This window comes from Poromitra crassiceps (assembly GCF_964638095.1).
Source record: "Poromitra crassiceps genome assembly, chromosome: 8".
Classification (NCBI taxonomy): Eukaryota; Metazoa; Chordata; class Actinopteri; order Beryciformes; family Melamphaidae; genus Poromitra; species Poromitra crassiceps.
This window is the reverse complement of record NC_139629.1, coordinates 26,569,857-26,594,431: the sequence shown is the minus strand read 5'-3', so window position 1 is coordinate 26,594,431 and position 24,575 is coordinate 26,569,857. Positions and strand designations below refer to the sequence as shown.

Sequence of the window (24,575 nt, the reverse complement as noted above, 5' to 3'; positions counted from 1 at the left end):
CCTCCGCAGCAGCCCGACACACAGGACAGACACAGCGAAAATGGCAGCGGCTTGTTCTAGTCTGAAGCCGCCCAACGCTTGTAGAGAAAGCAGATGCACAAAGCGAAATGTGGAAGTATTTTGCTTACGTTGCCGACAGCGAAGGCAAGTGCGGACACATCAAACGAAGCCAGTCTGTAAAAAGTGCTTCAACGCGACGCAGGTGAACGGATAAACATCAAACCATCCAGGCTATTTCTCTCAGACAGGGATCCCAACTTCTTCAAATATTTCAGTTCAAAGACTGGTTAGCGAATGTGAAGGATACAAGATACATGCCCTCTTAAGTTAAACGAGTGTGATTTATTGTGTGACAAGCGAACTTATTTCACCATCGGAGTTTGCTAACGTTAGCTTAGCTAACATGCAGTTGGGAAACTGCAGGCAGCAAGTTTACCTGTTGCTTGGCAAGACTTGGTAGTGCAATCCTCATGGAACAATTTTTGTTTTTTTTGTTTTTTGTTTTTGGGGGTGACGAATAACGGACACAAATCATCTGTTGTCTCAAATGACTTAAAATTGTGATTATTGTTTGAATAGCTTTGTTTATACTGTACAACTTGTATAAAAGCAATATCACACTCTCAGATGAGCAATCTTTAGTGAAAACCTGTTCCTGTAGAAAAGCCATACAGTGATTTCTCGTACTGTATGGTTTCAATGATTCTCTGTAATCAATAGAAAATATTTGATTTGGATGATTTGGACCATGTTGTAGCTTTAGAGGAGTCTCTCTCTGCTCTATTTCTATTTGGACCATGTTGTAGCTTTAGAGGAGTCTCTCTCTGCTCTATTTCTAGTGTTGGGGTTGTAGCAGATGCTACATAGCCTACTGTATTTCCCTGACGTTTTTCAAACATATTCAGAAAGCCATACTGTGAGCGCGAGGGATCCACACTCTCAACTCCTGTGGACTGAGCGGGGAATGTGTGCAGACCCTGATGGAAAACTTGACCTTGGAGGAATGTGTAGCTGCTCAGCAGTTGTTTTCATGTTTCTACTTCTCCTTTACATATGAGTTGACTTGACTTAACAGGCAGAAACTGATTTTATATGCCTTAACCCATGGGTGTCAAACATATGGCCCGGGGGCCACAACCGGCCCACCAAAGGGTCCAATCCGGCCCACAGGATGACTTTGCAAAGTGTGGAAAATTGCACAGAGATGTCCATTCAAATGTTTCAAGCTTGGGATTTGACACCTACGTAATATTGATGCACTTGTGAAGGCTAAGAGGTACCAGGTTTCAGGAGCAAGTTACAACATGAAGTAGCCTATTCATGTGTCAGTATTCATTACTACATAAATGGTCAACTATACCTTGAATATAGAGAAGATTTGCAGTTGGTGTCAATTGTAATGCACAATGACAGACAGTGTATTTGATATGATAGGCCTATGGTAGCTGAGATAACCTTATCTGAATTATTTACACTAAAAGACTCTGCAACATTTGGAGTTGTTATTTTATAGGTAATCATGCTTTGATTTTCTTTGTCTGGCCCACTTGAAACCCAATTTGGTCCCATGTGGTCGGTGGACTCAAATGAGTTTGACACCTGTCTTAACCTGTGAAGTAGGACTTATTAAATGGCTTTGAATCTGCATTATTTTAGTCCTCCATTGCATTTTACATGCTATCATATACACATGTATTTGTATACTATACTGCATCGTGCCTTTTTTTTTCTTCATTTCGCATGCTCCATAATATCCGAGGGGTTAAACTCAGCCAAATTTCATTTTGCATTACCTCCCTGTTCTCATCATACACCATTCATTCTTAGGCACTGTAACACCCCATTTACACCTGCTTTTTAAATGTGGCCTGTATCCAGATAAGTTATCTGGATAAGGAAAAATGCATGCTAAATGTGAATGCATCGTGATCGGGATGCGATCAGAACTTCCTGACCACATCTGGAGGTAGCCTGGCTCACATTGTGTTCAGATCTTTTACACCCCATTTACACCTGGTTTTTAAATGCGACCATTATCCAGATAACTTATCCGGATACAGGTCACATTTAAAAACCAGGTGTAAACGGGGCGTAAGAGGTAAACCTAAAATCTCACATTTGAAATATTGTAGGTACGAGATGAGGAACCCAATTCCAGACAGGCCTGGGTCAAACCAGGGTAAGTCACATTGTAACACACATATCTTTGGGGTCCTAAACACTAATATTTGGAGAAAGTATCTGTGTGTATTTTTTTTTATAGCTGTAATAACCTGATAAAGCAACAATAAAGTAGTGTGTATTATGATATTAACTTTCAGTGCATGTGATTTAGATAACACTTTGCAATAAGGGTCACTAAATTAATGGCACTAACTAATCCTTAATTAACAGTTAACTAATGTGTCTCTAGTAGTCATTACTAATTTCATTCATGTTAATTAGGTATTAATGTATGCATTGTTTAATTTAATCGGTTAGGGTTAGTTAATGGTTTGGGTGAGGTTAGTGAATGGTTAGGGTTATACCGACTTATTAAACATTATGACCTAATGCTTATTAATGCTTGTTACGCTTAACTGTTAACCTAATGACCCTTATTGTAAGGTGTTACCGTTATTTTTAAATGCAGTGAAAATGGCCTGCTGTAAGCTGTAACTGTGTTGTGAGTTTGTATTTATTAATATACAGTATATATATAATTCATGCCTGAACGTTTTGGTCCATAGTGGTGGCTCTGGTCTGTATGGAATTGACAGCATGCCAGACCTGCGTAAAAAGAAGCCGATCCCCTTGGTCAGCGATGTGGTCAGTACTACACTGTCAATCCTTTGCTCTACCAGTCAATCCTGTTACTTTTCTTCTTTCTATGTGAGTGTATGTCTGTCTATTTGTGATGCCAAAACAAAAGTCTCAGTTATGCTTTTACCTTAGAGGTGAATTTGGCAGGAGATTGTTATCAACAAATGGAGAGAAATATGAAATCAGACTGATCATTTCTTTCTCCCTCCTCTCTTAAACCCGAAACTATTCCCCACAACTCTCTTGAATGCATTCACTCTCCTTGGTCAGGCTATGGTAAGTTAATAGACTCCAACTGCCAACTCCCTTTTCTACTAAAGAGAAAATATCAAGTAGGACAAATGAAACGGTAGATGCATCAAACGAGTATGTGTATAGCATGTGGCTCTCTTTATGTAGTGGATAATGATCGTAGACCTCTCAGTTGATACAAATTAGCACGTTTGCATGCATCCTCTTTGTAGCTTTCCTTCCTACTTGATATTATCATTAATAGAAATATATATATAATCGACAAATCAAATACATCCCCACATGTTTTTTTTCCATCCTCACCTGCTAAGCCACTTAAAGACAACTATGAGCAGCAAAACTAACATGGGTAACATGCTAACGCTCACACAGAAATTTGTGGGAGATGGGTCTGTTGCTACTTAGTGTTGTCACTAACATCGCCTCGCCCCTGGCATTAATCCCTTCCTCAGTAGTTGCTTAAAGTTCCATGGCTCCTCCCTAATATTACTCACCTGGGTTTTCATGGCTCCTCCCTAATATTACTCACCTGGGTTTTCATGGCTCCTCCCTAATATTACTCACCTGGGTTTTCATGGCTCCTCCCTAATATTACTTGGCGTGGGTAAACCCAGCCTCCACGTGACCTCCATGTACTTTACGCTGCAGACATAGTCTGTGACGTCACGTTGAAGGCTGGTTTCACCCAGGCTAAATATTACTCACCTGGGTTTTCTCATCATCTGGTAACAATCCACTAACGTCTCTGGAAAAGGATTATAACCCTAACGACCACCCTTATAACCCCCGCTGGCCACCTTTTTAACCACACTGACCTTCATTCATTCTTGTAGTAATATTTTGGGGGTGAGCTGGGTTGTGGGTTATATGTTTGTTTATGCATTGGCTTAACTTATTTATTTCCCTCTGTCACCTGTTGTTCAGTCACTGGTCCAAGCCAGGAAGGCCGGGATCGCTTCTGCTATGGCTGCACGCTCCTCAATCAAAGACGAGGAGTTGGTGAGTAGAAGGCTTACAAGTTTCTGTGCTATAGTTTGAAAATTCAGTTCTCGTCGTGTCCTGGTGTCTCAAGAGATAGAGCACATAGAGCAGTGATACTCAACTTGCGGCCTGCGGGCCACGTGGGGCCCATGGGCGCCCCCTGTATGGCCCGCGATGGAATTGCAATTTTCTTTTTTTCTTTTCTTTTTTTACAGTGCACCTGAACGCAACATGCAAGATACCCGCTGAATAAGTGTCCAAATGTTCATGTCATTCTGGCCAATACTCCACTTCTGTTATAGCATTTCAGTCTGGAATATGGAATATCTTTCAATAATCTATGATTTAGCTGCTAAATTGTCAAATACCACCGTCTGCTTGCTACCCAGGCACTTATGTATGTACTTAACCAAACTAACTTAACCTAATTAACTATCCGGTCTGCACAACATTGTCAGACTAAACTCCGGCTGACACCCCAAAAACCTACAATCCGCTACAGAAAAATGCATATTGTTTGTTTATTAACTGGCCCCTGGCCTTCTATCATTTCACGAAAGTGGCCCCCAGGCAAAGCAAGTTGAGTATCCCTGACATAGAGGCTTGGGACAATATTGATAATATCGCAATCTTTTGTGAATATTGTGATATTGTTTCCGTCAATGCTTTGGATATGCAATTTTGGATCACATGCTTATGTTATTGCGGGTTACAAACTGGCACATAACCTTTGTTACCCAACAACCCCCCTGGACACTAGCTAGCTGAACAATGCAGAACTTCCATTAAACTTGATGTCCTCTCTCCTTTAGAAAAACCATGTATACAAGAAGACCCTGCAGGCTCTCATCTACCCCATATCGTGCACTACACCACATAACTTTGAGGTGTGGACCGCCACGACGCCCACCTACTGCTATGAGTGCGAGGGGCTGCTGTGGGGCATCGCCCGCCAAGGCATGCGCTGCTCCGAGTGCGGGGTGAAATGCCACGAGAAGTGCCAAGAGCTGCTGAACGCAGACTGTCTGCAGCGTGAGTATTGAGAGAGATGGAGATGAAAGTAGCTGCTGATTTGTGAACATTCTCATCACAGCTAGTGTCCTCTAGAGAGAGAGTGGCGTCAGCGGAGGACCAAAATGTGAGACTCATTATCCAATGAACAGGCAGGCATGGGTCTCGCGCTACTTTTGCATGCTAAAATAAAGCTGATAATGTACAATTTGATTCAAGAAAAAAAAAACTTTCAAAGTACAACACAAACTGTCCAATTTGCTGCAACTCGACAGTGCTGCTTAATCCAGAACCTTACTTCCTGGAACTCTTGAGAGTAAAAAACTGGTCCATTGGAGTGAATGGAGATGTCGCAACTCTTCTTACACGGCTCTGATCACAGCCATTTAAAACGTTCATAATTCATCATGTATGTGTACAGTACATATACGCCATATATGCTGCCAGTGAAATGGTACACACAGCCAATTTCAGGGAGTCAGCCTTGGTGGTTGTGAGTGATTTTGAATTGAAGCCAGATTGGTGTCATTTGCCATCAATTCATCATTCAGCTCATGTTTGAAGCTCTGTTCAAATGCTATGTTCATCTGTATGCATGCATGTTGCTGATTCTTTAGGTGCTGCGGAGAAGAGCTCTAAGCATGGAGCTGAAGACCGGACTCAGAATATCATCATGGCAATGAAGGACAGGATGAAGATCAGGGAGAGGAACAAACCTGAGATCTTTGATGTCATCAGGGATGTGTTTGTCATCAGCAAGGCCATCCATGCCCAGCAGATGAAGACCATTAAGCAGAGTGTACTGGATGGCACATCCAAGTGGTCAGCCAAGATCACAATCACAGGTACCCTAAAAAATAGGGGATTGAATCAACCAACACTTTTAAGATCATCTTTTAGTGTCTCAGTGATTTTTCTCCCTAATTGTTTTGTTTCTTCATTATGTCATTGTTTCTCTGTATCCGTGTAGTCTTTTGTGCACAAGGCCTTCAGGCAAAAGATAAGACAGGCTCCAGTGATCCGTATGTCACCGTCCAGGTGGGCAAGACCAAGAAGAGAACCAAGACCATTTATGGCAACCTCAACCCTGTCTGGGAGGAGAAGTTCCACTTGTGAGTCACCACAATACCTTGGTTGTAAAATGTAGCCTGATGACACTGGTGACTTGGACTATGCATTTCTTTAAACCATTGATACCTGATGCAGCATTTGTGTGTGTATCCCTTTAAGACCGCATCACGCGGTTCACGGTCTTAAAGGGATACACACACAAATTATGGATATACACGCAAATGCTGCATCAGGTATCAATGGGTTAAACTGGGATGAAACACTATGACATTGTTTTTATTTTCTCCTCTCTTGTAAATGAGTGTGAGCTACGGTATTACTACGGTAACCAAACAACAGTTTTAGGATCACTAAATAGATATGTGTTCACAAACTACGCTTGTTCAGGGCAAACCAAGCTCGTTCACCAACTTCCAGGGCGATTTCCTCTGAATGTTGCTTTTACAAATATGATCATTCAAATAAGTATAATTGTCTTCTTAAAGGAACACTCTGCCCATTTTCAACCAGCTTTGTATCATTAGAACATCAGTAGTATATCAGAAAACTGTAAACGGTTTTGAAGTCTGTCATTTAATTTGACAGTTATGTAAGGGATAATGTATATTGAGGCGGTGATTACGGGGGAAATAATGACCGACAGGTGATGATTGAGCCCGACGCGCAGCGGAGGGCTTAATAATTCACCTGAAGGTCATTATTTCCCAGTAATCACCGCCTCAATATACATTATCCCGCTTAGAACACGGCCTACAACTAAATCATTCAATAATCTGACAAAAATAATTATTCAAATAGATTTTTTAATAGCGTTTTCAACGACAAAGCGGTTTCATTCGTAATTGGCACACAAGACACCACAGCTGCAACTGGTTGGCCTAATTAGTAGTGTTTGCTGACAAAAAGCTCTTATCAACTGATTAATCCAGGTGTGGCAGAGCAGCGGTCGGTTGTTGAGAAATAATGACCGGTGAATATTGTCGATTGACCAATCAGAATCGAGTATTCAAGAGAGCCGTGTTCTAATGAGTGTTAAAGTGTGGACCAGTGACATCACTGGTCCACACTAACTCAAATGAATAACTCATTAACTCAAATCAATTCTCAATAACTGTCAAACTAGATGAATGATGAATAGTTTGACAGTTATTGAGAGTTGATTTGAGTTAATGAGTTATTATTAATTTGAGTTAGTGTGGACCAGTGATGTAACACTCAATAACTGTAAAATTAAATGACAGACTTCAAAACAGTTTACAGTTTTCTGATATACTACTGATGTTCTAATGATACAAAGCTGGTTGAAAATGGGCAGAGTGTTCCTTTAAACAGTTTTCAGATTTCAATGTATGACACCATTTGAATGCTTACAATCTGCACTTTCATCATTTGTACAAAACTGAAAAATGTCCTTGGCCTACTTGTTAGCTAAAACACCAGTCCCTGTCACTGTTTGTCTTGTATCCTTCAACATATTCACAGCGTTTTGCACATTTCTGTTTGTGGTCAGCGAGTGCCACAACTCCTCGGACCGAATCAAAGTGCGCGTGTGGGACGAGGATGACGACATCAAGTCCAGGGTGAAGCAGCGTCTGAAGAGGGAGTCTGATGATTTCCTGGGCCAGAGTATTATCGAAGTTCGGACACTGAGCGGAGAGATGGACGTCTGGTACAACCTGGGTCAGTCTGCTGTACTCTTTATGGACCACCTGTATTAATTACACTCTATATGAGGAGAGGGCCATCGATATATTTCAAATTATTTTAGTGCACAGCCTCTGTAGAACTTAATGAATGGTCACTATTCACCTTATGTTCAGACCTTACAGTGGGCCAAATTCTTCCGGGTCCTTTTAACACTTCCGGCGGTCACGGCGCAAAATAAGAGAGTTGTTTTTGGAGCGGACAGTGCAGGGGATAAAATAAAGAATGTAGCCTACTACTTTGAGCCGGTACACAGCAAGCAAGCGAGTATCCACTGTTAGCCAGGTCAGATAACGTTATCGTCGACAATGACGAGCACTTTCTTGTAAAACATACCTGGACCCCAACAAAGAAAGCTTCAGATGGTTTTCTCTCCTCCGAGTTGCGCTCGAGCCACTAACGTCAATAAGACCCGCAGACATTAACGTAATTCCCTGGAATGCGAGACTTAACGAGCCAGTTACATGGCGTTGCATTCTTAGACATTGCCGTTTGCTTTTATTTTTTATGTTACATACAATTGGCTAAATTATTAGTTAATTCAGAGAGTTATAGAGATATTTGAGAAGCCAGCCATTTTATTTTATTTTATTTTTAGTCAGAAGTTTTGATACGGCCACACAACCGGGTCAAATGGGCGTGGCTACATAAGGTGAATAAGATTAGGTACATGCTCACCAGCACCCTATTGCCTTCACTGTGAAAATAAGCCGCTACAAATGTAGCCTAAAACTCGTACTACAAACAAGACCATGAACGAGAAAATAATTCCCTGGGGCTGCCCACTGCTCCTAGTTCTAGGAAGGTACCAAGTAGAGGCTGGGTCAAATACAGAGGATGAATTTCCCCACGCGGACAATAAAGAATAACTCGGATACTTCAGGCTCTTTGTGTGAAGCTGTCTTCCTAGCCTGCATGAAAGTCACGTACAGCAACCTGCATTTCATTAGCTAGCTACACTTTGTCTTAATGAATGATTGATTTACTGTTGTGTTAGTTCGTGATGAAATATGCAGCCTTGCCACATCTGTACGGTGCCAACTGTCGTGTTCCTAAATCATCCTGCTTTGTAGTCATTGTAGTGTTTCTGTGTGAACCTCATTACCCACATCTCCTTCTGCCCTGCAGGCGACATTTTTACTGGCCAATTACCCGGGCAAAGAGCAGGCCCGAAGGCCCACATTGCCCTGAATGACAACACATTTGTAAACACTCCCCAGACGTTAACTGATAGATTGAGCCACCACAGGCGTCATCTATCCTGCCTCTGATCTGCATGGTGGCTGAGGATATTTCACTGTCTTTGCTGAACTCCTCACTCCTACACACAACCATCTCAGTGTATTTTGTATTTATGTGATTTTTTTATTTTATTTTATTTTTTCAATTTTTTTTTAATAAAACAATAAACGAACAAGACAAACAGGCTCAGACACAGGAAAAAAACAAAAAAAACATACATCATTGACATTTGGCATTGTTAACGTGGTGCTACCAGCTGCAAAAGGTGCTTATGTGCTTGTCAAGTCAAGTCAAGTCAAGTCAAATTTTATTTATATAGCACCTTTCATACACAAAGGCAATTCAAGGTGCTTTACAAAAAAAATAATCGAAAAAACAAGAAGCAAAGCAATGCACATATAAAAAACACATAAAAAACACAGCCGACAGTTTTAGTTAAAATATATACTCAAATTAACAAACATGAAACATTATTTCTGTTTTAAATAAGTTACAAGGCACTCTTCAGTATTATTATTACATGTACAGTCCATTTGTTGGAAATGTACAGGAAAAATCTTTTTAAAATTACAGGCCGAGAGAGGCAGTAGTTTAGTAGCAGTTAAAAGCAAGAGTAAACATAAAGGTCTTTAGCTTGGATTTAAAAATAGGCAGAGTAGGGGCAGATCTAATGTGTTCAGGGAGTTTGTTCCAGTTATGAGAGGCATAGTGGGAGAACGCGGCTTCACCATGTTTAGATTTGGTCCTTGGGACAATTAGTAGACCAGTGCCTGAAGATCTCAGGGATCTGGATGGTTCATAGTGTAGAAGCATTTCAGAGATGTAGTGTGGGCCTGACCCGTTGAGAGATTTGTAAACTATTAGCAGAATTTTAAAGTCTATTCTAAGATTTACTGGCAGCCAATGCAGGGATTTGAGAACTGGTGTAATGTGTTCAGCTTTCTTGGTTCTTGTTAGAACTCTAGCAGCCGCATTCTGAATGAGCTGAAGTTGTTTAACAGCTTTTTTGGGAAGACCATTGAAAAGACTGTTGCAGTAGTCTAGCCTGCTAGAAATGAAAGCATGAATTAGTTTTTCAAGATCTTGTTTGGACATATAGCCTCTAATCCTTGCTATATTTTTTAGATGATAGAAGGCAGATTTTCTTATAAGCTTGATGTGGGAGTTGAAATTTAGATCAGAGTCAATAATAATGCCAAGATTTTTTACCTGGTCCTTTGGCTTCAGAGATAGGGATTCGAGGTGAGCAGTAACTTTGAGCCTATCTTCTTTTTTGCCGAAGACAATTATCTCTGTTTTGTCTTTATTAAGTTGGAGAAAATTCTGGCACATCCAATCATTAATTTGCGCAAGGCACTGACACAGTGACTCTATGGGGGCATAGTCATCCGATGAGAGGGCTATGTAGAGTTGGGTGTCATCTGCATAGCTATGATAAGCTATTTTGTTTTTTTGCATAATTAGGCCCAGAGAGAGCATATAAAGGTTAAACAGGACAGGACCTAAAATTGATCCTTGGGGTACCCCACATGTCATTTTGGTTTGGTCAGATGTGTAGTTGCCAATGGAGACAAAGTAGTTCCTGTCTTGCAGATAAGATCTGAACCACTCTAGGACCGTGCCGGAAAGCCCGACCCAGTTTTCCAGTCTGTCCAATAGAATTTCGTGGTCAACCGTATCAAAGGCAGCGCTGAGGTCTAGTAACACTAAGATTGAGGATAAATCTTAGCTTGTGAGGGATATTATGCATAGGACCCCACCCAATGGGTCCACAGGAAACCGACCGGGCAAGCTGTCCATCACCCCTAACCCCAGTCACTGCTCACTAGTCATTTTTAACCTTATAATAATAATAATAAACATGGGTTTTCTATAGCGCTTTTCAAGGACTCAAAGACGCTTTACAAAAAGAAACACTAAAGGAGCGGGGACGACATAAGTGCAACAGACAATGGACAAGCATGACACAGACACACAGGGATAGGCAGGGGGAGCTAGGAGAAGGCAGAGGAGAAGAGATGGGATTGGAAGACAGTGAGGGAGTCTGATTCTCTAATGTCCGGGGGGAGAGAGTTCCAGAGCTTGGGAGCTGCCCTGGAGAAAGCTCTGTCGCCGAAACTGCGGGGGTTGGATTTGGGGGTGGAGAGAAGGCCAGCAGAGGTGGATCGGAGGGAACGGGAGGGTTGGTAGGGGGAGAGGAGGTTGGTGAGATATGGGGGGGAATGGAGGGAACGGGTCCCAAATAGTTAAGAACCTTCTAAGCGAGTTGGTTCTCAGGAACCTGAGTCTCTCCATCTGTATAACAGAAACCATGTCCATCAGCCATACTTGAAAAGAAGGTGAAGAGGAGGACTTCCATTCCTTCAGGATGAGTCTTTTGGCGACAGTTGTCCCCAGATGGTTGCATTGTATTTGTGTGATTAAGTGTACGATTGTGAGGCACCAGGCCTCTCTTTGCACCTACTTGATTATAGCGCTGAAATTGACTCCACCATGGCAACAGCACTGTATGGAATATCAATGTGCCTATGAATCCACAGTTTGTTCTTTCACTCTGTTTAACATCCCTCTGATATTAATAATATGAACGCGAGAGCCGTGTGGTTTAGGAGTTAAGGAGAATACCGCTCAATTTTAGAAAATAAATAATATACCCACCACCCTCCCCTCTGAACCTCCTCTACTCTCCCACTCCACTCCACAACCGCCATCTCCCCATCTCTCTCTACTCTCTCTCTCTCTCTCCTCCTTCTACTCTAACGCTCCCTTCTTCACTCTCCCCCCCCCCCCCCCCCCCTCTCCGCTCTCTGTGGCGATCTGTGATTATCAAGTAGCGGCACTCCAGTCGGAAATCGACCTATCCGCCGACATGTACGAATTACCCGTAATGATGTGCCTGTCAAGGCAAATAGCAGGGCTGAGCCAGCGAGCGAAGAGCACCAAGTCAAGTGTGCTCTCTCTATAGAGCCCCACTGCCACTGTCTTCTCCACTATCAGCTGGAGAGACAGGCGCTGCACCGTCATCAAGTGCCCCCCACAATACAGCGACCATGTTAATAGTCTGTCATTACTGCTGCGTTAACAGACCTGCTTTTAATTGGCCTCAGTGTGACCGATGTGGATTGGAGTAATGCATCGAGAGAGCGAGAGAGTGTGTCTGTGTAACTGTAAGACTGCATTATATGTGTTTATTTGCAGAAAAGAGAACGGACAAGTCGGCCGTGTCGGGTGCCATTCGCCTCCAAATCAGCGTGGAGATCAAGGGAGAGGAGAAGGTGGCTCCGTATCACGTCCAGTACACCTGCCTGCACGAGGTATCTACCACGTCCAGTACACCTGCCTGCATGAGGTATCTTATCACGTCCAGTACACCTGCCTGCATGAGGTATCTACCATGTCCAGTACACCTGCCTGCATGAGGTATCTACCACGTCCAGTACACCTGCCTGCACGAGGTATCTATCACGTCCAGTACACCTGCCTGCACGAGGTATCTATCACGTCCAGTACACCTGCCTGCACGAGGTATCTACCACGTCCAGTACACCTGCCTGCATGAGGTATCTTATCACGTCCAGTACACCTGCCTGCACGAGGTATCTATCACGTCCAGTACACCTGCCTGCACGAGGTATCTTATCACGTCCAGTACACCTGCCTGCACGAGGTATCTACCACGTCCAGTACACCTGCCTGCACGAGGTATCTATCACGTCCAGTACACCTGCCTGCACGAGGTATCTCTCCAACCGCTCTTTTCAGGTTCTCTGGCGTGGGTCCCTCTCTAAAACATGCACTCTGAACACTGGTGTCCCTCAGGGTTCTGTCCTTGGCCCTTTCCTTTTTCTTCTTTATGTTAGGTCCCTTGGTCACGTAATCTCTTCTCACGGGTTCTCCTACCATAGTTATGCTGATGACACTCAGCTTTTCCTCTCCTTTCCCCCTTCTGCCACTCAAATTGAGACACGTCTGGCCGCGTGCCTCAAGGATATTATAACATGGATGACAGACCATCACCTTAAATTAAATCTGGCAAAAACTGAGCTACTTTTCCTCCCTGGGAAAGACTGCCCCCTCACTGACCTCTCCATCACTATTGACAGCATTACCGTACGTCCGTCAGAAACAGTCAGGAACCTTGGGGTGACCTTGGACAACCAGCTGTCCTGCTCAGCCTTTATTGCAGCGACCGCTCGCTCCTGTAGATTCGCCATGTACAACATCAGGAAAATCCGTCCGCTTCTCACTAGGGAGGCGGCTCAAATCATTGTACAGGCACTGGTCCTCTCACGCCTGGACTACTGTAATGTTCTGCTGGCGGGGCTACCTGCCTCGGCCATTCAACCCCTTCAACTCATCCAAAATACAGCTGCCCGTCTGGTTTTCAACTTACCGAAATTTTCCCATGTCACTTCCCTTTTCCGTGAGCTCCACTGGCTCCCCATCTCGGCCCGGATAAAATTCAAGACCTTGGTACTGGCCTACCGGGCAGTTCACCGGTCAGCCCCGCTCTACTTACAATCCCTGGTCAGCTTCCAAACATCCCACCGTTCCCTCCGCTCCTCCACCTGCATGGCTCGCCTCGCCCCTCCATCGCTACGTGACCCCGGTGAACGCTTGTCTCGTTCAAGACTGTTCTCCTCCATGGCTCCGCAATGGTGGAATGAACTTCCCCCCTTGGTCATGCTGGCCGAGACACTGCCGATTTTTCGCCGGAGACTAAAAACGTACCTTTTCGGGCTATACCTGGGTCCCTCCGGAATCGGTTAACCCTTATTGATTATATATGGTTTTAGTTATGTTTTCATTGTTTGTATTTCTCTGAATGAATTGTATTGAAATGTGATGTAAGTCGCTTTGGATAAAAGCGTCTGCCAAATGAAATAAAGTAAAGTAAAGTAAAGAGGTATCTTATCACGTCCAGTACACCTGCCTGCATGAGGTATCTACCACGTCCAGTACACCTGCCTGCACGAGGTATCTATCACGTCCAGTACACCTGCCTGCACGAGGTATCTATCACGTCCAGTACACCTGCCTGCATGAGGTATCTATCACGTCCAGTACACCTGCCTGCATGAGGTATCTATCACGTCCAGTACACCTGCCTGCATGAGGTATCTATCACGTCCAGTACACCTGCCTGCATGAGGTATCTATCACGTCCAGTACACCTGCCTGCATGAGGTATCTATCACGTCCAGTACACCTGCCTGCATGAGGTATCTATCACGTCCAGTACACCTGCCTGCATGAGGTATCTATCACGTCCAGTACACCTGCCTGCATGAGGTATCTACCACGTCCAGTACACCTGCCTGCATGAGGTATCTTATCACGTCCAGTACACCTGCCTGCATGAGGTATCTACCACGTCCAGTACACCTGCCTGCACGAGGTATCTATCACGTCCAGTACACCTGCCTGCATGAGGTATCTATCACGTCCAGTACACCTGCCTGCACGAGGTATCTATCACGTCCAGTACACCTGCCTGCATGAGGTATCTATCCCGTCCAGTACACCTGCCTGCACGAGGTATCTATCACGTCCAGTACACCTGCCTGCATGAGGTATCTACCACGTCCAGTACACCTGCCTGCATGAGGTATCTATCACGTCCAGTACACCTGCCTGCATGAGGTATCTATCACGTCCAGTACACCTGCCTGCACGAGGTATCTATCACGTCCAGTACACCTGCCTGCATGAGGTATCTATCACGTCCAGTACACCTGCCTGCACGAGGTATCTATCACGTCCAGTACACCTGCCTGCACGAGGTATCTATCACGTCCAGTACACCTGCCTGCACGAGGTATCTTATCACGTCCAGTACACCTGCCTGCACGAGGTATCTTATCACGTCCAGTACACCTGCCTGCATGAGGTATCTACCACGTCCAGTACACCTGCCTGCACGAGGTATCTACCACGTCCAGTACACCTGCCTGCATGAGGTATCTTATCACGTCCAGTACACCTGCCTGCACGAGGTATCTATCACGTCCAGTACACCTGCCTGCATGAGGTATCTACCACGTCCAGTACACCTGCCTGCACAAGGTATCTACCACGTCCAGTACACCTGCCTGCATGAGGTATCTTATCACGTCCAGTACACCTGCCTGCACGAGGTATCTACCACGTCCAGTACACCTGCCTGCACAAGGTATCTACCACGTCCAGTACACCTGCCTGCATGAGGTATCTTATCACGTCCAGTACACCTGCCTGCACAAGGTATCTATCACGTCCAGTACACCTGCCTGCACGAGGTATCTATCACGTCCAGTACACCTGCCTGCATGAGGTATCTATCACGTCCAGTACACCTGCCTGCATGAGGTATCTACCACGTCCAGTACACCTGCCTGCATGAGGTATCTTATCACGTCCAGTACACCTGCCTGCACGAGGTATCTATCACGTCCAGTACACCTGCCTGCATGAGGTATCTATCACGTCCAGTACACCTGCCTGCATGAGGTATCTACCACGTCCAGTACACCTGCCTGCACGAGGTATCTTATCACGTCCAGTACACCTGCCTGCACAAGGTATCTATCACGTCCAGTACACCTGCCTGCATGAGGTATCTACCACGTCCAGTACACCTGCCTGCACGAGGTATCTATCACGTCCAGTACACCTGCCTGCATGAGGTATCTTATCACGTCCAGTACACCTGCCTGCATGAGGTATCTTATCACGTCCAGTACACCTGCCTGCATGAGGTATCTATCACGTCCAGTACACCTGCCTGCACGAGGTATCTATCACGTCCAGTACACCTGCCTGCATGAGGTATCTTATCACGTCCAGTACACCTGCCTGCATGAGGTATCTTATCACGTCCAGTACACCTGCCTGCATGAGGTATCTTATCACGTCCAGTACACCTGCCTGCATGAGGTATCTTATCACGTCCAGTACACCTGCCTGCACGAGGTATCTATCACGTCCAGTACACCTGCCTGCACGAGGTATCTATCACGTCCAGTACACCTGCCTGCATGAGGTATCTACCACGTCCAGTACACCTGCCTGCATGAGGTATCTTATCACGTCCAGTACACCTGCCTGCATGAGGTATCTATCACGTCCAGTACACCTGCCTGCACGAGGTATCTATCACGTCCAGTACACCTGCCTGCATGAGGTATCTTATCACGTCCAGTACACCTGCCTGCATGAGGTATCTTATCACGTCCAGTACACCTGCCTGCATGAGGTATCTTATCACGTCCAGTACACCTGCCTGCATGAGGTATCTTATCACGTCCAGTACACCTGCCTGCATGAGGTATCTATCACGTCCAGTACACCTGCCTGCATGAGGTATCTTATCACGTCCAGTACACCTGCCTGCATGAGGTATCTTATCACGTCCAGTACACCTGCCTGCATGAGGTATCTTATCACGTCCAGTACACCTGCCTGCACGAGGTATCTTATCACGTCCAGTACACCTGCCTGCATGAGGTATCTTATCACGTCCAGTACACCTGCCTGCATGAGGTATCTACCACGTCCAGTACACCTGCCTGCATGAGGTATCTTATCACGTCCAGTACACCTGCCTGCACGAGGTATCTTATCACGTCCAGTACACCTGCCTGCATGAGGTATCTTATCACGTCCAGTACACCTGCCTGCATGAGGTATCTACCACGTCCAGTACACCTGCCTGCATGAGGTATCTTATCACGTCCAGTACACCTGCCTGCATGAGGTATCTACCACGTCCAGTACACCTGCCTGCATGAGGTATCTTATCACGTCCAGTACACCTGCCTGCATGAGGTATCTTATCACGTCCAGTACACCTGCCTGCACGAGGTATCTACCACGTCCAGTACACCTGCCTGCACGAGGTATCTACCACGTCCAGTACACCTGCCTGCATGAGGTATCTACCACGTCCAGTACACCTGCCTGCACGAGGTATCTATCACGTCCAGTACACCTGCCTGCATGAGGTATCTACCACGTCCAGTACACCTGCCTGCATGAGGTATCTACCACGTCCAGTACACCTGCCTGCACGAGGTATCTTATCACGTCCAGTACACCTGCCTGCACGAGGTATCTTATCACGTCCAGTACACCTGCCTGCACGAGGTATCTTATCACGTCCAGTACACCTGCCTGCACGAGGTATCTATCACGTCCAGTACACCTGCCTGCATGAGGTATCTACCACGTCCAGTACACCTGCCTGCACGAGGTATCTTATCACGTCCAGTACACCTGCCTGCACGAGGTATCTTATCACGTCCAGTACACCTGCCTGCACGAGGTATCTACCACGTCCAGTACACCTGCCTGCATGAGGTATCTATCACGTCCAGTACACCTGCCTGCACGAGGTATCGCTCTCAGCTCTCTGCGTTATGTGAAGTATGCAGAAGCCGTGAATTGCATTTCTGTCGATCACCTGAGAAAGACGTTTTTTCATCGTCAAAAAAAAGTCAGAGGTTAGAACCCCTCGTTAGCTAATGTGTCCATCAGCAGCCGTGGTTTTTGTTGAAGAACCCATGAGCAAGGCACCGCACCCCTATACTCAACATCAGTGGTTCAAATCTATTTACAGCCTCTGTCATCATGTCATCCCCTCCATCTTTTCTGTTCCTCTCCACTGTATAACATACTGTCTATAATCATACTTAGAAACAGCAGCAACCCTGCAGCTGGTAGGGATTTGGTGTCTTGCTGCTCAGGACATTTCAGCAGGATGGCTGCTTGCTGATCCTGGAACTTGGAGTCCCTCCTCAAAACCCCACTTTACTTGACTGTAATGAAGCAGAAACACCTTACAGATCCAGTGCAGCGATTTAAAATCAGGCAGGACAAGTTTGATGCTGATTTCTAACACAATGAGCACTTTCTTTTTCTTTTTTGATGGTTAGATGGTACAAAGCTGAGAACCGAATCTTCCACTGCAGCCAATATTTCTCTCTTTGGAGAACACAAAAACACACACACACACACACACACACACACACACACACACACACACACACACACAACATAAACATTGTAAATTGGCCCTAGCTCTATTTCCTGTTGCAGTGTTTGCTAATATAATAACTGACAGGAAATAAACTTGAGTGCAAACTGTTCTCGAGCAACAGAATTCCGGTGAAATGGTCTATTGTTGGTTAAGGTGTTCCACAGTTTAGGAACGTAGTAAAAAATAAAGTTGCTTTCTCAATCCATTGAGTGAGGTATTGTACTTCTAACAAACTTTACCATGAAATTGGTGAATGCGATCCTCATTGCACTGGACCTTTAAACACATTAATACAATGGTGCCTTCCATCCCAGAACCTGTTCCACCATTCGACCGATGTTCTGGGCCAGGGGGTGGTGAAGATCCCAGAGGCCAAGGGCGACGATGCTTGGAAAGTCTACTTTGATGACGTGATGCAGGAAATCGTGGACGAGTTTGCCATGCGCTATGGGATCGAGTCCATCTACCAGGCCATGACGTGAGTCTGAGATATCACCTTGGACTTCTCCCTCTCTCTCTCTCTCTCTCTCTCTCTACCTGTCCATGTGTCTGTGTCCTCTCTCTCTCTCTCTCTACCTGTCCATGTGTCTGTGTCCTCTCTCTCTCTCTCTCTCTACCTGTCCATGTGTCTGTGTCCTCTCTCTCTCTCTCTCTACCTGTCCATGTGTCTGTGTCCTCTCTCTCTCTCTCTCTCTCTCTCTCTCTACCTGTCCATGTGTCTGTCCGCTCCTTGAAATCCTTGCAAGTTTGTGAATTTGTGGCGGGGAAATCAAGGCCTTGAAACTTTTTGAAAATAGACGTAAATAGTCCTGGGTCATAGAAAATGCTTGAATTGATCTACTGTATTTTGAAGTAAATGTAAGTGTTCACACATTCAGACCTCTCTCTTTTTAATTGTTGTCTGTGTGGAGCTTCAGTAAAGTCTGCTAGTTCTCATTATAAAAACCCCAGTGTCTTAACGGTAATTCATCTTGATCCGTGTCTCAAACTCTGCCGTGTTGGGCCCTTGAATTTGATGCATAAGAAGGTGTGGGAACCCTGCTTGCCTCTCCATCCCTCCTCCTCCTCCACCTCCACCTCCCTCGCCTTCTCCTTCTCCTTCTCCTTCCACATGAAAGTGCCACCCGGTGCTGTTGTCATCTCCCTGCTGGCCTCCAAATGAAGGAAAGTCAATTATAAGTGGGCTGAGGATGGATCTGTCCCCATGAAATGTCATCCTCCATACAGAGGCCTGTTACCTGGGCCCATCATTCACACAAAGCGGACTCCGGCGGGCGATCCCTCAGCCTAAACGGGCCAGGTAGCAGATGGAGGAGACGACATGGCCGTTCCTAATAGGCATCATTAGGTGGAAACGAGACTCTGGAGAGGACACTAGCTGGCCCAGTCACAGTGTACTCCCACATCATAGGGCCCAGTCACAGTCTACTCCCACATCACAGGGCCCAGTCACAGTCTACTCCCACATCATAGGGCCCAGTCACAGTCTACTCCCACATCACAGGGCCCAGTCACAGTGTACTCCCACATCACAGGGCCCAGTCACAGTCTACTCCCACATCACAGGGCCCAGTCACAGTCTACTCCCACATCACAGGGCCCAGTCACAGTCTACTCCCACATCACAGGGCCCAGTCACAGTCTACTCCCACATCATAGGGCCCAGTCACAGTCTACTCCCACATCACAGGGCCCAGTCACAGTGTACTCCCACATCACAGGGCCCAGTCACAGTCTACTCCCACATCACAGGGCCCAGTCACAGTCTACTCCCACATCACAGGGCCCAGTCACAGTCTACTCCCACATCACAGGGCCCAGTCACAGTCTACTCCCACATCACAGGGCCCAGTCACAGTCTACTCCCACATCACAGGGCCCAGTCACAGTCTACTCCCACATCACAGGGCCCAGTCACAGTCTACTCCCACATCACAGGGCCCAGTCACAGTCTACTCCCACATCACAGGGCCCAGTCACAGTCTACTCCCACATCATAGGGCCCAGTCACAGTCTACTCCCACATCACAGGGCCCAGTCACAGTCTACTCCCACATCACAGGGCCCAGTCACAGTCTACTCCCACATCATAGGGCCCAGTCACAGTCTACTCCCACATCACAGGGCCCAGTCACAGTCTACTCCCACATCACACTGCCAAACTCTCGCTAGCCTGGTAAAAACATCCTGATCATATGAACTCACATTCGTTTGATTCTACGGATCAGTCTGGCCTCCTGCCCGCCCCCAGCGATTTCCAGGAATTAGAATGTACCCCGGTCCAATCAGGGACCTGCCTCGTCGTTGACAGCGTACTGTAACCGGCCAATCAAAACAATGATGGAAGCTCCCTCCCAAAGCAACGAGCGTTAACGTTAGCAGAGTAAACATTAGACTCAATAACATTCAAACAAGAACAAGAGTAGGCACCAGCTGAGTTTCTCGGCAGAAAAGACGTTTTCGCCGTTCTCCCGAGTGGATTTGGATTGGATTTGGCGACACTGATTGGCTGAAGCAGTTGTCTGTCAAGGTGAGTACTCCCGCCCACTGAAATCGAGTCCAGACTGATACGTAGAGTGAAACAGAAGGTGAGATCACGTTATCATCAGGATGGTTTTTACCAGGCGAACATCTCGCCTCCACGACGGTTAAACATCTGTGTCGTCGTGCGACGCTTCAAATTGGCAGCGAGAGGAGCGCTACCTCGCTGGCCCTCACCATGCTGTCCCCTCTGCGTCCCTCTCTAGGCACTTTGCCTGTCTGTCTTCAAAGTACATGTGTCCCGGGGTCCCTGCAGTGATGAGCACCCTGCTGGCCAACATCAATGCCTTCTACGCCCACACAACCGCCTCCACCAATGTGTCCGCCTCCGACCGCTTTGCTGCCTCCAACTTTGGGGTTTGTGCTGGCACAGAAAAACACACACACACACACACACACACGCACGCACGCACACACACACACACACACACACACACACACCGACACACACACACACACACACACACACACACTTGTTCTGTGTTTCCCTATTTCTCTATTCCTATCACTTTCTATTTTTCCTCACTTTTAATACACATACTGTAATACATACATATTACCAGCACCATCGTTCTCTCTCCACATCTGTCTATTCTGGTGTCGCTAATGTCCAGTTCTTTATTATCATCTCATAATTTTTTTTTTTTTTTCCCTCTTCTCCCCCATATAGAAAGAACGCTTTGTCAAGCTCTTGGACCAGCTACACAACTCCTTGCGCATTGATCTCTCCACTTACAGGGTAAGATTTTGATGGGGCGAAATAAATACCACTCCTCATCGATGATTTGATGTTCTTAAAGTGTCCTTCACATGAAACTCTCACAACCTTTTTCCTGATTTGAAAGGTATCATGTGAAATCACGTGAATGTTATACATGATCTCTGAAGCAATGTCTATTATGTATAAATATGAACACATCACATCACTCCAGTTTACAGCATTTTATAAAGCAATAAGATTGTACGTAGAGTAAAATTAGGAAATCATGCTTTCCAAATTGGTAAGTGCAGTATGTCATTAAGTTTCTTCTGATGAAAGGTATTTTGGTGTTTTGTTTTAGTTTTTTCATCTTGCTTGCACAATTTGGCGTTTTTTTTTTTTTGGTTTGTTGGTACAAAAATAAACTGAAACTAAAATCCACTAAACTTGTTTTCCTCTCGTAGAACCACTTCCCCGCCAGCAGTAAAGAGCGGCTGCAGGACTTGAAATCCACCGTCGACCTTCTAACCAGCATCACCTTCTTCAGAATGAAGGTAGGATGACAGCGTTTGATGCGTCTAGTTCTTCCCTCTAGTCTAGTTTCTCCCCAGAGGATCTTGCCAGGCGGTTCTCGGTTGCTTTTGAAATGCAAACCTTGGTCATGAATTTGCCATCTTACATATTACATACAATGACTCCATGACTCAGAAGATCTGGTGACCAACAATCCTGTTCACCTGCCAGGTGAGACACACTGATGCTAGGCTACCAGTAGATTCAATTATTGTGACCAGTCGTTTGCCGTCTCCCTCTGGTGTCCAGGTGCAGGAGTTGCAGTCTCCACCCAGAGCCAGCCAGGTGGTGAGGGACTGTGTGAAGGCCTGCCTCAACTCCACCTACGACTACATCTTCAATAACTGCCACGAGCTGTACAGCCGACAGTACCAGCCTCTGGACACGGTGAGCCCTCAGCCAGGCTCTGCAGCCACTGAGAAGAGAAAAAAACATACCTGATACAGTATGCTGCAAAAGATGATTGTGTGTAGAGGGGTTTGTTATGTTCTGCTCTCTCTTGCCGTCTTTACACAGCTGAAACTAGAATGAATCCTGAACAGTTTAGTTTACACAAGCCGGTATGGTTCTCTTTTGGATCTTTATCTGGATCATGATGATTATTGTGTGCTGTCGTTTAAAAACAAGGATGTCCGTGGTCTAATTTGTGTCAGTTTATGGGTCCTTGACCGTGAAAAAAAGTTGAGTTATACACGTCCGGGATATTCGAGATTTTTGCGCTAATATCTGTAGATTTGCCCGCTTGAAATGAAACAAAGTCTCCGTTGAACTAGCTTTAATCTATTTTTTTGTGTGGTTCCCCCTCACCTCAAGTAGTGCCAGTTTGCCCACTGATAGCCCAGCTTTCCACACCACCTTACACACAGGTGATGAGACACTTGTTGTGGTGTGAGGCGGTATTGTCCGCCTTTTAATTCCCACTGAACACATACTGGGTCAGCTCAGGCTCCTCTCCGGCCGGTCTCCTTGGCGGTGGGCGGGGTCATGAAGCGGATCATTTGGTTAACATCTCTTCACACACAAACGAATGCTGATTCTTCTTCTCTGCCTTTTGCCCGGGTGAGACGCTGTGCGTAAAGACGGCTTAGGAAAAGACGATGGTTATACATGGTCTTCTTCACAGCTCTTAATGATATGCAGCTCGGCAGCTTCACGTCTGCCTGTGCAGTGAGATGCACTTACTCTTTCTTTATGATGAATATAATTATTCTGTTGGAGAGAAACAGGCAAATTAGGGAGAAGTCCACAAAGTATTTTGTTTAAATCCATGTTGTCACCCACCACCATGATATGAAAAGGAACATCAAAATGGGGAAGCAGAGTAGACATGGTGATTTTTTTTGCTTTTCAGCTGCCTTGAACATGACTGCCAAGCATTAAAGGGATACAGCAACTTTTTGGGAGTTTCGCTCCTTTGCCATATCCTCCATACATAAGCAAGATACACAGTGTCTGTACCATTCGCCTCCGTTTTGCGCATGCAGACTTATAAACATTAAGCCTGGTGTTTATACTGATGATGTTTAGCCCCTCTCGCTAAACCCTCGCTTAGTGACTGATGGTGTTGTGCTCTAACCCAGAACAAGGAGGAGATTCCTTTGGAGGAGCAGGGTCCGAGCATCAAGAACCTGGACTTCTGGCCTAAACTCATCACTCTCATCGTCTCCATCATTGAAGAGGACAGGAACTCCTACACGCCCGTTCTGAACCAGTTAGTAACTGGCATAATAATGCTGCTATGCCTTAACACATACTCTCCTAAACTGGCAAGAAATAGACAGTCTCACTTGAATAAAACCACAGCGCTTTTATTTTGGTATCAGTTGGGAGGACTTTTGTTCACAGTCCGTTTCCAAACATCGTTTCTGGCCCAACTCCAGTTGCTGGGTGTAGTTTGGAGGATACTTAAAGGAACACTCTGCCCATTTTCAACCAGCTTTGTATCATTAGAACATCAGTAGTATATCAGAAAACTGTAAACGGTTTTGAAGTCTGTCATTTAATTTGACAGTTATTGAGTGTTAAAGTGTGGACCAGTGACATCACTGGTCCACACTAACTCAAATGAATAACTCATTAACTCAAATCAACTCTCAATAACTGTCAAACTAGATGAATGATGAATAGTTTGACAGTTATTGAGAGTTGATTTGAGTTAATGAGTTATTCATTTGAGTTAGTGTGGACCAGTGATGTGACTGGTCCACACTTTAACACTCAATAACTGTCAAATTAAATGACAGACTTCAAAACAGTTTACAGTTTTCTGATACTACTGATGTTCTAATGATACAAAGCTGGTTGAAAATGGGCGGAGTGTTCCTTTAATCTGGGTGATTAGATCATGAGGTACAGACACATTATTTTGACGACATGTTTTTTGATCTGAGGATTATTTCTTAGATTGATTTCTTAATTGTCAGATTGTTCAAGCACTCAACCACTTATGAATGAATTTGATTGTAAGTCCTTACGTGTGTGTGTGTGTGTGACAGCGCTACATAGCCTTTTCTCAAACTGTCATTTCTCTCTCAGGTTCCCTCAAGAGCTGAACGTAGGGAAGGTGTCCGCTGAGGTCATGTGGACGCTGTTTGCTCAAGACATGAAGTATGCTATGGAAGGTGAGCTTCAATGGCCTTCAGTCAGATCACATCCAGTCTATCTACCAAGTTTCTTTCTTTC

At 45.3% G+C, this 24,575-nt stretch overlaps 1 protein-coding gene across 1 annotated transcript in view; it reads left to right on the top strand.

Annotated features, from left to right (window-relative positions):
* Window positions 1-24,575, top strand: part of unc13bb (unc-13 homolog Bb (C. elegans)) — a gene marked incomplete at both ends in the record, with an annotated part of 123,575 nt that overhangs the window by 76,737 nt on the left and 22,263 nt on the right. The window contains 15 exons of the mRNA XM_083641141.1: window positions 2,133-2,179; window positions 2,730-2,808; window positions 3,979-4,053; window positions 4,848-5,067; window positions 5,664-5,891; window positions 6,017-6,158; window positions 7,628-7,797; window positions 12,262-12,377; window positions 18,394-18,557; window positions 20,827-20,977; window positions 21,291-21,359; window positions 21,785-21,874; window positions 22,143-22,280; window positions 23,474-23,604; window positions 24,429-24,514. Of these exons, the coding sequence (XP_083497267.1) occupies window positions 2,133-2,179; window positions 2,730-2,808; window positions 3,979-4,053; window positions 4,848-5,067; window positions 5,664-5,891; window positions 6,017-6,158; window positions 7,628-7,797; window positions 12,262-12,377; window positions 18,394-18,557; window positions 20,827-20,977; window positions 21,291-21,359; window positions 21,785-21,874; window positions 22,143-22,280; window positions 23,474-23,604; window positions 24,429-24,514 (1,906 nt within the window). The remainder of the gene's footprint in view (window positions 1-2,132; window positions 2,180-2,729; window positions 2,809-3,978; window positions 4,054-4,847; window positions 5,068-5,663; window positions 5,892-6,016; window positions 6,159-7,627; window positions 7,798-12,261; window positions 12,378-18,393; window positions 18,558-20,826; window positions 20,978-21,290; window positions 21,360-21,784; window positions 21,875-22,142; window positions 22,281-23,473; window positions 23,605-24,428; window positions 24,515-24,575) is intronic.